Source organism: Scardinius erythrophthalmus (genome assembly GCF_964197995.2).
Source record: "Scardinius erythrophthalmus genome assembly, chromosome: 21".
NCBI classification, from domain to species: domain Eukaryota; kingdom Metazoa; phylum Chordata; class Actinopteri; order Cypriniformes; family Leuciscidae; genus Scardinius; species Scardinius erythrophthalmus.
This window is the reverse complement of record NC_138241.1, coordinates 16,527,300-16,539,369: the sequence shown is the minus strand read 5'-3', so window position 1 is coordinate 16,539,369 and position 12,070 is coordinate 16,527,300. Positions and strand designations below refer to the sequence as shown.

General features: G+C 36.3%; 2 protein-coding genes across 2 annotated transcripts in view; both read right to left on the bottom strand.

Annotated features, from left to right (window-relative positions):
• Window positions 1-3,320, bottom strand: part of pcnx1 (pecanex 1) — a 37,403-nt gene extending 34,083 nt beyond the window's left edge. The window contains exons 1-2 of the mRNA XM_081351661.1: window positions 3,008-3,320; window positions 319-533 (exon numbers count right to left, since the gene is read on the bottom strand). Coding sequence (XP_081207787.1) covers window positions 319-533; window positions 3,008-3,160 — 368 coding nt within the window. The 5' untranslated portion in view covers window positions 3,161-3,320. The remainder of the gene's footprint in view (window positions 1-318; window positions 534-3,007) is intronic.
• Window positions 3,321-4,994: 1,674 nt separating this feature from the next.
• On the bottom strand, window positions 4,995-11,095 carry med6 (mediator complex subunit 6). The gene is made up of 8 exons (XM_081350708.1): window positions 11,018-11,095; window positions 9,730-9,889; window positions 9,470-9,561; window positions 7,685-7,767; window positions 7,492-7,600; window positions 7,281-7,396; window positions 7,153-7,180; window positions 4,995-5,468 (listed from the first exon to the last, which is right to left on the bottom strand). Exons 1-8 carry the CDS (start codon window positions 11,037-11,039, stop codon window positions 5,314-5,316), a joined length of 765 nt encoding a protein of 254 aa, XP_081206834.1. The 5' UTR covers window positions 11,040-11,095; the 3' UTR covers window positions 4,995-5,313.
• Window positions 11,096-12,070: the final 975 nt, after the last annotated feature.

Below are 12,070 nucleotides of genomic sequence, written 5' to 3'. Positions count from 1 at the left end.
TTGAGATGAATTAGAACCGTTCAGAGTGGAATCAGAGCCTTGTCGAGATTCGAAATCCTTCTCGTAAAACGTGACATTCAAAAGCTTTTCTTGAGATAAGTCACTTTCCTAAACTGAATCAGAACCTTTCCTGAGAAGATTTAACCCCTAGGATGATTTATATCACAACCTTTATTGAGAGAATTCAGAACCTGAAATGATTCAAAACTGTTCTTGAGCCAAATCAGAAACTTCTTAAACTAAATCAGACTCGTTTGTACAAGCTCAAAATCATTAACTGTGCAGTGGCTTTTGAGTAAACCAATAAATGATTCTTACCCAGGCCCGTTTGAGTGTTCTTGCCGGGTGCCGGTGCCCTCACGTTGGTGCTCTGCCCCCTGTACCCGCCCCTCACTCCCTTTGGCCCGCAGCTCCACCACCTCCCCTTCATCCAGCGCGGTGTGCAGGCGATAATTCACGGCCTTCAGCAGCACAAACATACCTGCTATCACCCCACAGTAGATCCCCACAATCACCATGGTGGGGGGCAAGGCCTACCGAGAGAGACACACAGCAAGAGATTTTACATGAGTAAAAAATAAGTCATTTTTGTGGTTTTGAGTTCATTTTTATAAAGAAATAACTACTTTTATTCGGCAGGGATGGATTAATTTGATTAAAAGTGACAGTAAAGATGTTTATATTTTTACAAAAGATTTCTATTTCTAATAAATGCTGTTCATTTGAAAATTCTATTCATCTTGAAAAATATGCAGCACAACTGTTTTCAACATTGATGATAATAAGAAATGTTTCTTGAGCACCAAATCAGCACATTAAAATAATTTCTGAAGGATTATGAATAATGGCTGATGAAAATGTAGCTTTCCCATCACAGAAATAAAATAGTTACTTAAATTTGTAACAATATTTCAGAACATTCCAGTTTTAACTGTACAAAACGCAGCCTTGGTGAACATTAAAGACTAACATTTTTATTTAAAATGTAAAAACCTTACCGAGCACAACTTCTGAAAGATTGTGTACAATCTTTAGATCTATTATTGATCTATTGTATTTCCCCATCAATGAATTAATAAAAGAGCCACATCGTTTCAAATACTGACATTAAAGCAAACCAAGGCATTAGACGGTGTGATAGGCTCACATATTTCAGCCTATTAACATCCTTCCGTTGTATAAATATCATATACAAAAATAGGACTCGGTTATACAGAGTTACGGGGTTATGAAAAGGGGCAACAATATTTCAGTCGCAACCGCAGGGCAGAGGCTAAAAACAGCCTGGCACTGAATGGACATCTGTGGACTAAACACCTCTCCATATCTGACACACACACATATTTATCCTCAAAAAGCAGAGGAGCACATTCATCTATTGCTTATTGATTCAGTGATTATTTCAGCACTTTTGCAGGACTTTACGTGATGTGGTTTAGCTGTGGTTGAAAGGCAATAAAGTACCCAAGCAGAACCTACATGGACAGACGGATGGATGGATCTGTGCAGGAAGTTAAATATGGACTGAGTGGCACCAGCCGCTCCATCACAGATCTAATACACAGACCTGAGACCTCACCCACAGAACAGGCATGGCTTTAAAAGTTATACACATGACGCCTATTAAAGTCTCTTTTTATAAATAGACTGCAAACAGGAGTATAATGTTTCACAGTGAAGAGGGATTTCGTTGTGACATGAGTCGTTATGATAACGATGGAATTTGACTATGTTTTTTTCAATGCATTTTCTGTGATGACTCTGAAATAAAATCTGGGGAATTCTGCAGAATTGGTTTAAATATGTCAAATGTGGCAAACGGCTGAGAGTACTACACTTTTGTGGCTGAAAGCGTAATAAAAATGAGCTGATATAGCCTATTTAATAACCAAACAGACGATGGGTAGGTGGGAACGGGTTGAACTTTGCAAAGAGTGAAAGAAGTTTAACATTTCTGTGTTCACTGTTCAGCTCATTTTGATGATTATAATTAAAACAGATCAGGACTCACTGTGGCTGTTTTGAGTGTCACAACAATTCACTGATAAATGCTGATTAGATCAAAAGCACAATACTACGAAATATTGGCATCTACTACTGACATCTATGGTTCTGTGAAGAAGAACCTTTAATATCATTCAAACATTTTGGGGTCTGTAATATTTTTCAGAGAGAAAAAAATGCTGCTCTTCAAACTTCTGTTCATCAAAGAATCATGTGGAAAAAAGTGTATAAGGGTTTCCACAAAAAACATCACATCAGCATATTATGATTTCTGAAGGATCATGTGACACTGAAAACTCAGCTTAGCATCACAGGAATACATTTTGGAACCTTTACATTGTACTGAAGGTTATTTACTGGTGGAAGGTTCTTAAGATTACTAAAATGTTCTTCACATTAAGAAACAAGGGTTCTTTTAAGGACTATTCACTGAAAGGTTTTTCTATGGAATCGCTCTGTATGTTGTTTATATAAGAGAAGTTATTTTGATTATCTTTTTCCACTCAGTGAAAGTCAAACAGTTTTGTTACCTATTTCCAATGCCCTTCAAAATATCATCTTCTGTATTCCACAGAAACAAAGTCGAACAGGTTTGAAATGACACGAAGAACTATCCCTTTAAAGCAGAGAAAGACTAAACACGCACCAAATCTCATGACATCAGGTCTAAAATACTCAACTGTCAAAACATGTCGTCAAGACCAAAACAAAGACTCAACAAGCCAGAACTGAACCGATTCAGCTGGAAAAAAATATATTTCTAGGTTTTCCATGACTATGGAAAACAGACGGATACACAGAAACATAGCCTGTGAGTACTGGAAATGGATGTAACGTTACATGGATCATGAGAGAGAGAGAGAGAGAGAGAGAGAGAGAGAGAGAGAGAGAGAGAGAGAGAGAGAGATGGATAAAGAATGAGGAAAAGATAGAGATGACAGAGATGGGCTGATAAGGACTGAGGGATGGAGAGAAGAAGAAACCCGACGGCTGCATCTCTCACCATGTAGAGCGTGAACGGGAGGCAGAGCAGCAGCAGCCACAGGTAAAGGTGAAGCGCGTTCACGAAGGTGTTCTGGTGGGGGTCGTAATACCATCCGCCCGTCACCGACGCCCACACGCCCTGCCGCAGAATCTGCAAGGTCTGCGACCCCATATTTACCCCCTATCCCCTCTCTAGCCGTCTCGGAGCAGGAGGTACGGCGCTGGCCCGTCGAGCCCCGTCGCAGCCATCTTCTTCTCTGTGGTCCTCCAGAGCTGCGCTTCCCGTCCCATCGTGCTCTGCGCGCACCCGGCAGCTCGCGCTCAGCTCGTGTAGAAAGTGGCGCTGCGCGTGCCAGAGATACGGGCTATTCTGCAGCGCCTCCGCGCGGCGAACGCGAGTATCGTCCAACAAAAACATCTGGGGCGATACTGTTAAAAGCTTTGATTTGTTTTGTTTTTTTGCAACCTGTTTACATTTGATAAATAAACAATCACATCCTCTTACTGAGTTTGTTGGATAAAAAAAAAAGATTATATCGTATCGTTATGTATTTATACTAAGAGCGAATGAGTATTCGAAAAAAATATTTTTAACATGATTCTTTTGTACTATTATGCATTTTTACTGTAGGCGCGGTTACTGTGCGCATCCAGGTGCAATAAATTAGGCATACCTGTCAACCCTCCCGTTTTTCCCGGGATTCTCCCGTATTTTACATTGCTATCCCGCTATCATCCCGTTTAAATATTTTCCCGTATTTCTCCCGTATTTTTAATCTTTCTATAATTTTTTTTAAAAAATCCCAAAGGGCGCAAACCAGTTAAGCGGAAATCCCGCCCTGCAGCTAATTTCATTGGTTAAGGTTACAATGACGGGTAGGTTTAGGGGTCAGTGTTTGGTGTAGGCAATCAGTACTGTGATTCACATGACCAATAAAATCTTTAGAATCGGCTGCAGGGCGGGATTTCCACTGAAGTAGTTTGGGGGGAAAAATCGCGCAAAGAACAGCAGCATCCGAGGATGAACATGAGAGAGATGGCATTAACACACGCAATTATGTCAAAATGTCCGTTTTGTCGAGTATCCTCATAAGAACAGTCTGAACAGTCTATTAGTTAAAAAAAAAAAGTCGTAAATGAAAGTAAAGAGTTGTGAGAGAATGAGACGCGTGTGAGATCCGTCAGCGGCTGTTTTTAAAGAGACAGTAGCCAATAAAGCTTTCTGTCAGTAAAGTTAATCAAAGAACAACGGTAACAGAGAAAAGCACTCACTGCTCTTGACTAAAGATATTTTTTTACTTTAATAAGGATTAATCTATGTACAATTTAAATTGTATGCAGTGCAAACTGTTTGATAACTTCAATTTCTGTATATTTTTCCTACCTGTTAGACAAATATTTAAAATATACTGTTTTATGTTTTTCTACATTAATTTGGAGATTAATTGTGAAATTATTACATTATAAAATGTAAGTTTTTTTTAATGGCAATTAATCGTGATTAATTAATGTAGTTAATTGTTGCAATTGATAAAAATAAATAGAGAAACATGAATAAGTCTTATGTTTATTTTAATTGAATAGTATGTATGTATTTATTTATGTTAATATCTGCGCAATTAATGTCTATTTAGCCTGCCTCTGCCACCCCCCCCCCCCCCGCCATTCCCTCCACCCCCCCCCCCCCCCGCGTTCAGATTTCCCGTATTTTGGTATCCAAGTGTTGACAGGTATGAAATTAGGTCATGGCTTGCAGTATTTAGGTCGAGCTAATTGTCACTGTAATATGAATAACACTGAATTCTCATCAGATCAGAACAGATCTGCTGCTGGCTATGAGTCTGTTTCTAGAGCACTACATAGAGAGCGCAGGTCACGTTTATGCAGAAGCGCAAAAGATGCGAGTGCCAATCCGAACACACGGGGGCGCTGCGCAATATATAATCTCTATAGGGAGACATTATAGACAATCAATGAATTATAAATTCATTATTACGTAGTAATTGAATCACTTACAAAGAACATACAAAAACAGAGTTTTAATAGGCAGAAAAAAAGTCTGTACACTATTTGAATTATAAATGACATTGCAAAGAGGTTCTGAAAAACAACTTATTTTCACTGTGAATGATACAACTCAGAAACACTGAAATATAGAAAATGACATACAGAGATGATGACATACACACACATTTCAGTTCCCTTATTTCAAAAACTATTAAATTACAAAGAAAATCATTTATATATATAATAACCGTAACAGTCCAGAGAACTGGTGCAGAGAACTGTCCACAGGTTTGTACAGCAATCAGTCCTGCAACAGTGTTACTGCAGACGTGCACGTTTCTCAGGTGGTGGTTTGTTGGGTGTAGTTTGTGGGGCCGGCCGGGCAGGGCCAGGAGGGGCGGGTGGTTTCGTCTCTCGTTCTTCTTGAGGCTTCACAGGCTCAACTGGCACTTCTGGCTCTTTCTTTACCTCCACTAAGGACAGACAGATATTTATTTGAGAGAGATATTTATATATATTGTATATTAGCAATGAAAATTATATGGACAAAAGTTTATACACACATACTATATGGTTACACCAACAGTGACTGTAATGACATCGCATTCTAAATACATGAGGTGTGTCCCAATACTTTTGTCCATTGACATTAACTTTTTTGACAATTTTAATTGTCGATAGCATGGGGGGAAACTGCCATATAGATATTTTTGATATTATCTCTGTCACTTTAAGACCTGATGCACGGATTCAAGATTACACATGCATTTTCTTTCTTAACCGTTTACGTTCAACTAAAACACAACTGACTGTGTTTATGTGAATACTCGGCAAGATTATTTTGTGTGTTTGACTGTTTAAGTGCAATAAGCAGCGAAAAATTTCTCAATTTAGTACCAAGAGGCAGCTTTGTGTGCGCACACTTTGGGTGAGAGCAGAAAATATGCGGAAATGAGTAAAATTATGCACAATACACGCAATCCCACGCCAAATTTCAAGCCCTGTAACACCAACAATATTCATCCAGAGCAAATTAAACGAGTGAGTGAGGGGAGTCGGGTTTGTGTGAAACCCCGTCGGAGAGATGAGAGAGAGAGAAAGCGCAGCTAGTAACGTGTAGCCTATCTTTTCTGCAAAATATGAGTATTATTGGAAGTGTTTCAGATATTTCAGTAGCCTATCAAAAAAATCAATATTTTTGACAATACTATATAGAATACAATACAATAGAAAAATGTATATATTAAAATATTTATATAAACCAAAGTGGCTAGTAGGTATGGAAGCTTGTTTCCACCACTGAATATTAAATAAATAATAATAATTGCGACTTTTTATCTCACAATTCTGACTTTTTTTCTCACAATTGCGAGATATGAAGTCAGAATTGTGAGAAATAAAGTTGCAATTGCGGGATATAAAGTCACAATTCTGAGAAATAAAGTCGCAATTGGGAGATATAAAGTCAGAATTGCACGATGTAAAGTCGCAATTGCGTGTTATAAAGTCAGAATTGTGAGATAACTATTATGAGTAAACTATTCTGTGGTAAAAAAAAAAAGTCCATCTTTTTTTTTTCCTTAGAATTGGACTTTATATTTCACAATTCTGAGAAAAGATGTCAGAATTGCGAGATATAAACTCACAATTGCATGTTATAAAGTCAGAATTGCGTGATATAAAGTCGCAATTGCGAGAAAAATAGTCAGAATTCTGACTTTATATCTCGCAATTCTGACTTTATATCTCGCAATTCTGAGAAATAAAGTCAGTTGCGAGATGTAAACTCGCAATTGTGAGATAAAAAGTCGCAATTATCTTTTAAAATGTTTTATTTTGTGGCGGAAACAAGCTTCCTTAAGTAGGAGTGATGGCGAGTGATCACCAAAACAAAAATATGCTGCTTTTTCAAATATACTGCAGGACATTCTTTTTTTAAATTGCTTTGAAACTGCACTGGACATTGTCATTCTTGTTCAGCATCATGTCAAACACTACTTGACTGTGATTGCATCTGAATTTTTACATGTTTTTCAAATATGGCTTATATACAGATTAGTTGAAGTATTTATAAAACTGAATTGTGATTTTCATCTGTAGTGTGTGACCTAGTTGAGTATGTATTTATGAGCATTGTATGAGTATGTATTTGCGCACCTGGGACAGGCTTCTCTCCTGGTTTGGGCTGAAACAGAGACACAAAAATCAGTGAGAATTTAAACGAAATTTTCCTTTTTCTATTCAGAAACCAGTTAGAAATGTTTCATGTGTATATAAAGTAATACCTGATAGAAAGTTGGGGGAAATTTATTGCGTAGATCTAGTAGCAGCGTGTCAACTCTCTGCCTCTGGAACAAAGAACTCGGCTCCTCTTTCCGCTTAGATTTAGGTTTTACCCTTTCTATAACAACACATCCAACACACAAATGTAACACTTTTTGATAGGTACAGATGTACTTGCTGAAAGATGCTTCCTGCTTCTGTGTGTGTTCTCACCTTTCTCCTCCTGGTCTTTAAAGTGCCACCAGTACCCTTTGGACGGGTGGTACCTGCAGAACGACATTGCTTCATCAAACGCAGACTGAATCCCATGAACCGCTGAGAGCTGGGACACATCAAAACAAAAGATTGATGTTCATACTGATAAGAGAAAGGAGTTATTAAATTGTTCTAAGGTTTATAAACGCACCACTCTGGAATTGATGACTGATCCCAGGTCAGGCGCCTGATACACCACTCCAGCTATGATATAGTAGTCAGCAAGAGGGATCACTGCAGGGAAGGGAAACAGAACATGCAAAAAGATTTTAATGTTTTGATTTTAGAAATTGAATGTTAGCATATTGAATATAAAGTGAACAAAAGGAAAAATTCCTGGCATTACAATGTACAATTCATCAGTGCACATTATTACAACTTCATTCCATAATTGACTAATTTCGCAACATTGACTCGAGCTTAATAATGACACTATCGTCTCCTGTAGAGATGCTTATAGTTGAAATGAGCTTCATAAATGATTAACTTTACAGTTATTGAACTGAACTGAATCAACACTTAACTGATTTGAACAAAATATTGATACTAATGTCTAATGTAGAGCTGCTTTATAGCAACATTTTTATTTGTTTCATATTTGATGAAGTTTGTATCACTGATCCTTATTTTCCTGTTAATCATGGTAAAGCTGCTTTGAAACAATTTGTATTGTATAAAGCGCTTTATAAATTAAGGTGACTTGACTATTTCAAAATTCAGAAAAGAATTGTAATATTTTATCAAAGTAATAACCTCTGAAACAACTTTTTGTCATCTAAAAATGTTCTTGCAATTTAATCTCTCAATAAGAATTACCACAAACAGAAGAGTGATTGCAGAATAAGGGAAACAAAGTTGTAACAAATAAGACAGCAGAAACTTTATGTATTAGTGATGAAAGCATTTAATCTGGTCAATGTTCATTTAATGGTCAGTCTTCAATCAAACCACATTTATAAAGTAAAAGTACTAAATTATGCTGCTTTTCAAAATATACAGTAACAACATGCTATGTTTCAATTTTGTTTCTCGCAGGATTTTATGACGGGCGGACCTCGGCCCCTCTAGGGAGCTCCAGGGACATGATTAGATAATTGTGTACAAATTTTACTTTAAACTAATCAATCTGGTGCACTTTGAGAGCAAATTTAAGATCTCAAACCTAGAGAATAATAAATATAAAAAAAGTACACTGACTTGTATCTGGACTCAAACCTTATTTGTGAAAGTGTCTCAATCCATATTACATTCACAATGGTGTTTTTAGAAAGCCAAACTATTTTAATATAATAATTATAATAATTATTATTATTGTCATTATCTCAAACACTGGCAACAACATTCCATGTTAAAACTGCTTTAACGTTGTCCTTTTTGTTAACTATGTCAAAGGCAACTTGACCTGGATCAACATTACAGTTTAGAGATGTACCGATATGAAAATATTAGCCGATACCGATCCATTATAAAAACTCAATTCTTACCATTAAAAGCCATGTCACAAGCACACAATTATAATGTTCTCATTAATTTTATTTATTTCATTTTATGTAGCCTATATGACAGACTTGCACTACACTGTATTTTCCTTTTTTGAAGTGATTCCAATCATATTTCAAACAATTCAAAACACTCTAATGGCGAACAGTGCGCATCTGAAGTTTCTCAGCTAAAGGAAATAATCCATTATTTATTTGCGTTAATATATGGGCCAAATTTTCTAACATTAAAAATGAACAAATATTGGCCGATAACGATATGGTGGCTGATGTATCGTGCGTCCCTATTACAGTTGATACAAAAATGTATAATCTAAAAATACAACGCAGACACCAAATGAAAAATATTCATAAATTATGATACATAATGATGATACTAAAAGCAAAAAAAACAGCCTCACAGACAGCAGAAACTGAACAGCAATGCAGAAACTCACCTTGTGTTGGTGATTGTCTCTGCTGCTTTCTGATGATGTACAGAATCGGCTCCTGAGCGTGAAGTAAAATATATTCCACACCCACCATCTGACTACACACACAAAACACGGAGTAAGCACGCAAACAACTACTGCAGCTCAGCCTATTTTTTTTTATATTATATTGTCTTTGTGTTTCCAACTCGTAGACATGCAGAATAGATTCTGACGCATCCACTATATACATTACCCAGATTTTAAAAGCATTGTGCAGTGCTTACTTGAGGTGATCCAGGGTTAATCTCTGCATTTTCACCACCTCGTTGTTGCAGGTGCGATCATAAAAGGGATTGCTCCTCTCAGAGAAATACTCCACCACATTGCTGGGGTTCAGGATGGGCACCCAGCCACTGTCCACCCACGAGATGCCCAGCAGATTATCTGACAAACACAAAAAAACATTGTATAATAATAGATCTGAATAATATATCTGAGAGGTCACCGTTATGAAGCTCTCTTACAAGGAGCAAAAGTCAATAGTGAGGCAACCCAAGCTATTTGGGAGCAAGATTTGGGGCGCTCTCAATTAATGCAGATACTTGGACAGTATGCAAATTTGGCAATATATCATTTTGTACAGTTGAGCTACATTTAAAACTTTTACATTGTCTCCAAATTACCCCGTTACGCAGACCTAAGTTTAACCCAAATAATTCTCTGCATTGTCTGAAGTGCAAAGTAGAAGAGGAGACTTTGTTCACTACACTTGGAAATGTATAAATATTAAAGCCTATTGGGTACAAATTTGTAGGAGACTTATATTTATTCTATGACTTATATACTTTGTCTTATATTTTACACACGATGTGACCTCAATCCACTTTATTTTTTTGTTAGGTGCTGCTGATAATAATATAAAGAGTGCTTCAAACAGGAAATTGTTTAGTCTCCTTACTTATGCTGCCCTTAAGAGCATTTTTCTTAAATGGATCTCTGAAGCGATTTCTGATTTTCTTTTAATGGAATATATTACTTTCTGGTAAAAAGGGAAAATGGATTAGCAGCTATAGGTCTAAGTAGGTCCCAAGATTTCACGTATCTTTTGCAAAACATTGGCAGGTCAACATGAACATATTTGTTGTTGTTTGTTTTTTGACGATGTAGCTATATCTATGGTTTATGTTGGAATGTACTTGTGATCTGTTGCCAATGTTTTATTTTTTATGTTCTGGTAAAGAATGAAATAAATAATTAATTAATCATTAAAAAAAAAAATATATATATATATATCATATTCGAATGAGAATATTTCCGTCACTGAAAAAACAAGCAAACAAAAACAATAAAATACACAGTAGAAAATAATGCGCGCCTCCTTCAACAACAAACTACAGCGACAATGCTAAAGAGTGTGATTATGTTGGCTTGACAAAGCAAACGTTCTGTTAATCTATTTTTTTATTTCTTGTAAAGCATTTTAATGTGATGGTGAAAGGATTTGACGGGAATAAAACTGTCAACGAATAAAACATCGTTGTAAAACAATTCGTGAAATACGTGATAAAGTACCTCTTAAATCCGCCGACGCCATCTTCGCAGTTCCGACACAGGCGCAGGCTGATGATGATGACACAATAATCGTCGACCGTCTATGACGATTGCTCCATGTAGTACATTAACAAAACCCAATAAAAATTCTGAATTAAAAATATGCCATTTTAATTTGTTTATTTATTAAAACTCATTGTTGAAAAAATCTCGCTGCCCCTTATGAAATTCATATTTCATGGAAATGGAAATGTGTACAGTAGATTGCATATAATAAACTTCTAAATAAACTTATAAATAAAAAATCTAAAGTCATTTTTGCTGAATCATCGAAGATCAACAGCAAGTACATTGGCCAATAAAGTGAGATTAAAGGCATACAAATATTTGTTTTAGATTTATTTATTGCAGGTTTGTAGTATTCTGATCTTGCATTTCACTGTTTTTATTCATTCTGAAGAATACTGATTATTTGAGATGTGAGATGAGTAAATTCATGCTCACATTTAGTCTAGAACTATAATAACATCATGTTCACATACAATACCTCAGCACTTACTCCCAAATTTCTCACAACATGGGGACAGGAGAGCTGTCAGTCAATAAATGGGAAAACAAAGTAACTTGCGTAACTTATTTGAAAAAGTAACTCACATATTTTGCTGTAAATTTAAAAGCAATGCGTTACTTTACTAGTTACTTGGAAAAAGTAATCTGATTACGTAACTCGAGTTACTTGTAATGAGTTACCCCCCAACACTGCTGAGGATAGCCTACTTTCGTTTTAAATGACTATACTTTCTCTTTTGGCTCTATAAAATATTTTTTAAATAATTTTAAATACATAGTTTTTCTGGTTAATTGAGTCTTTCTGGTCAATCTTTTTGGCAACATAATGCATCCGTGAATGTTGACATTTGTGCAGGTAAATATCTTGGCTCTCACTTAGATCACTCTTACAAGTGTTCAATCACACACACTCACACACACACAGAGAGAGACACTCATACACAATAATAATAATCAACATTTTAGCATAAAGCATTAAATTAGGACAAAAATAATTATATTCTT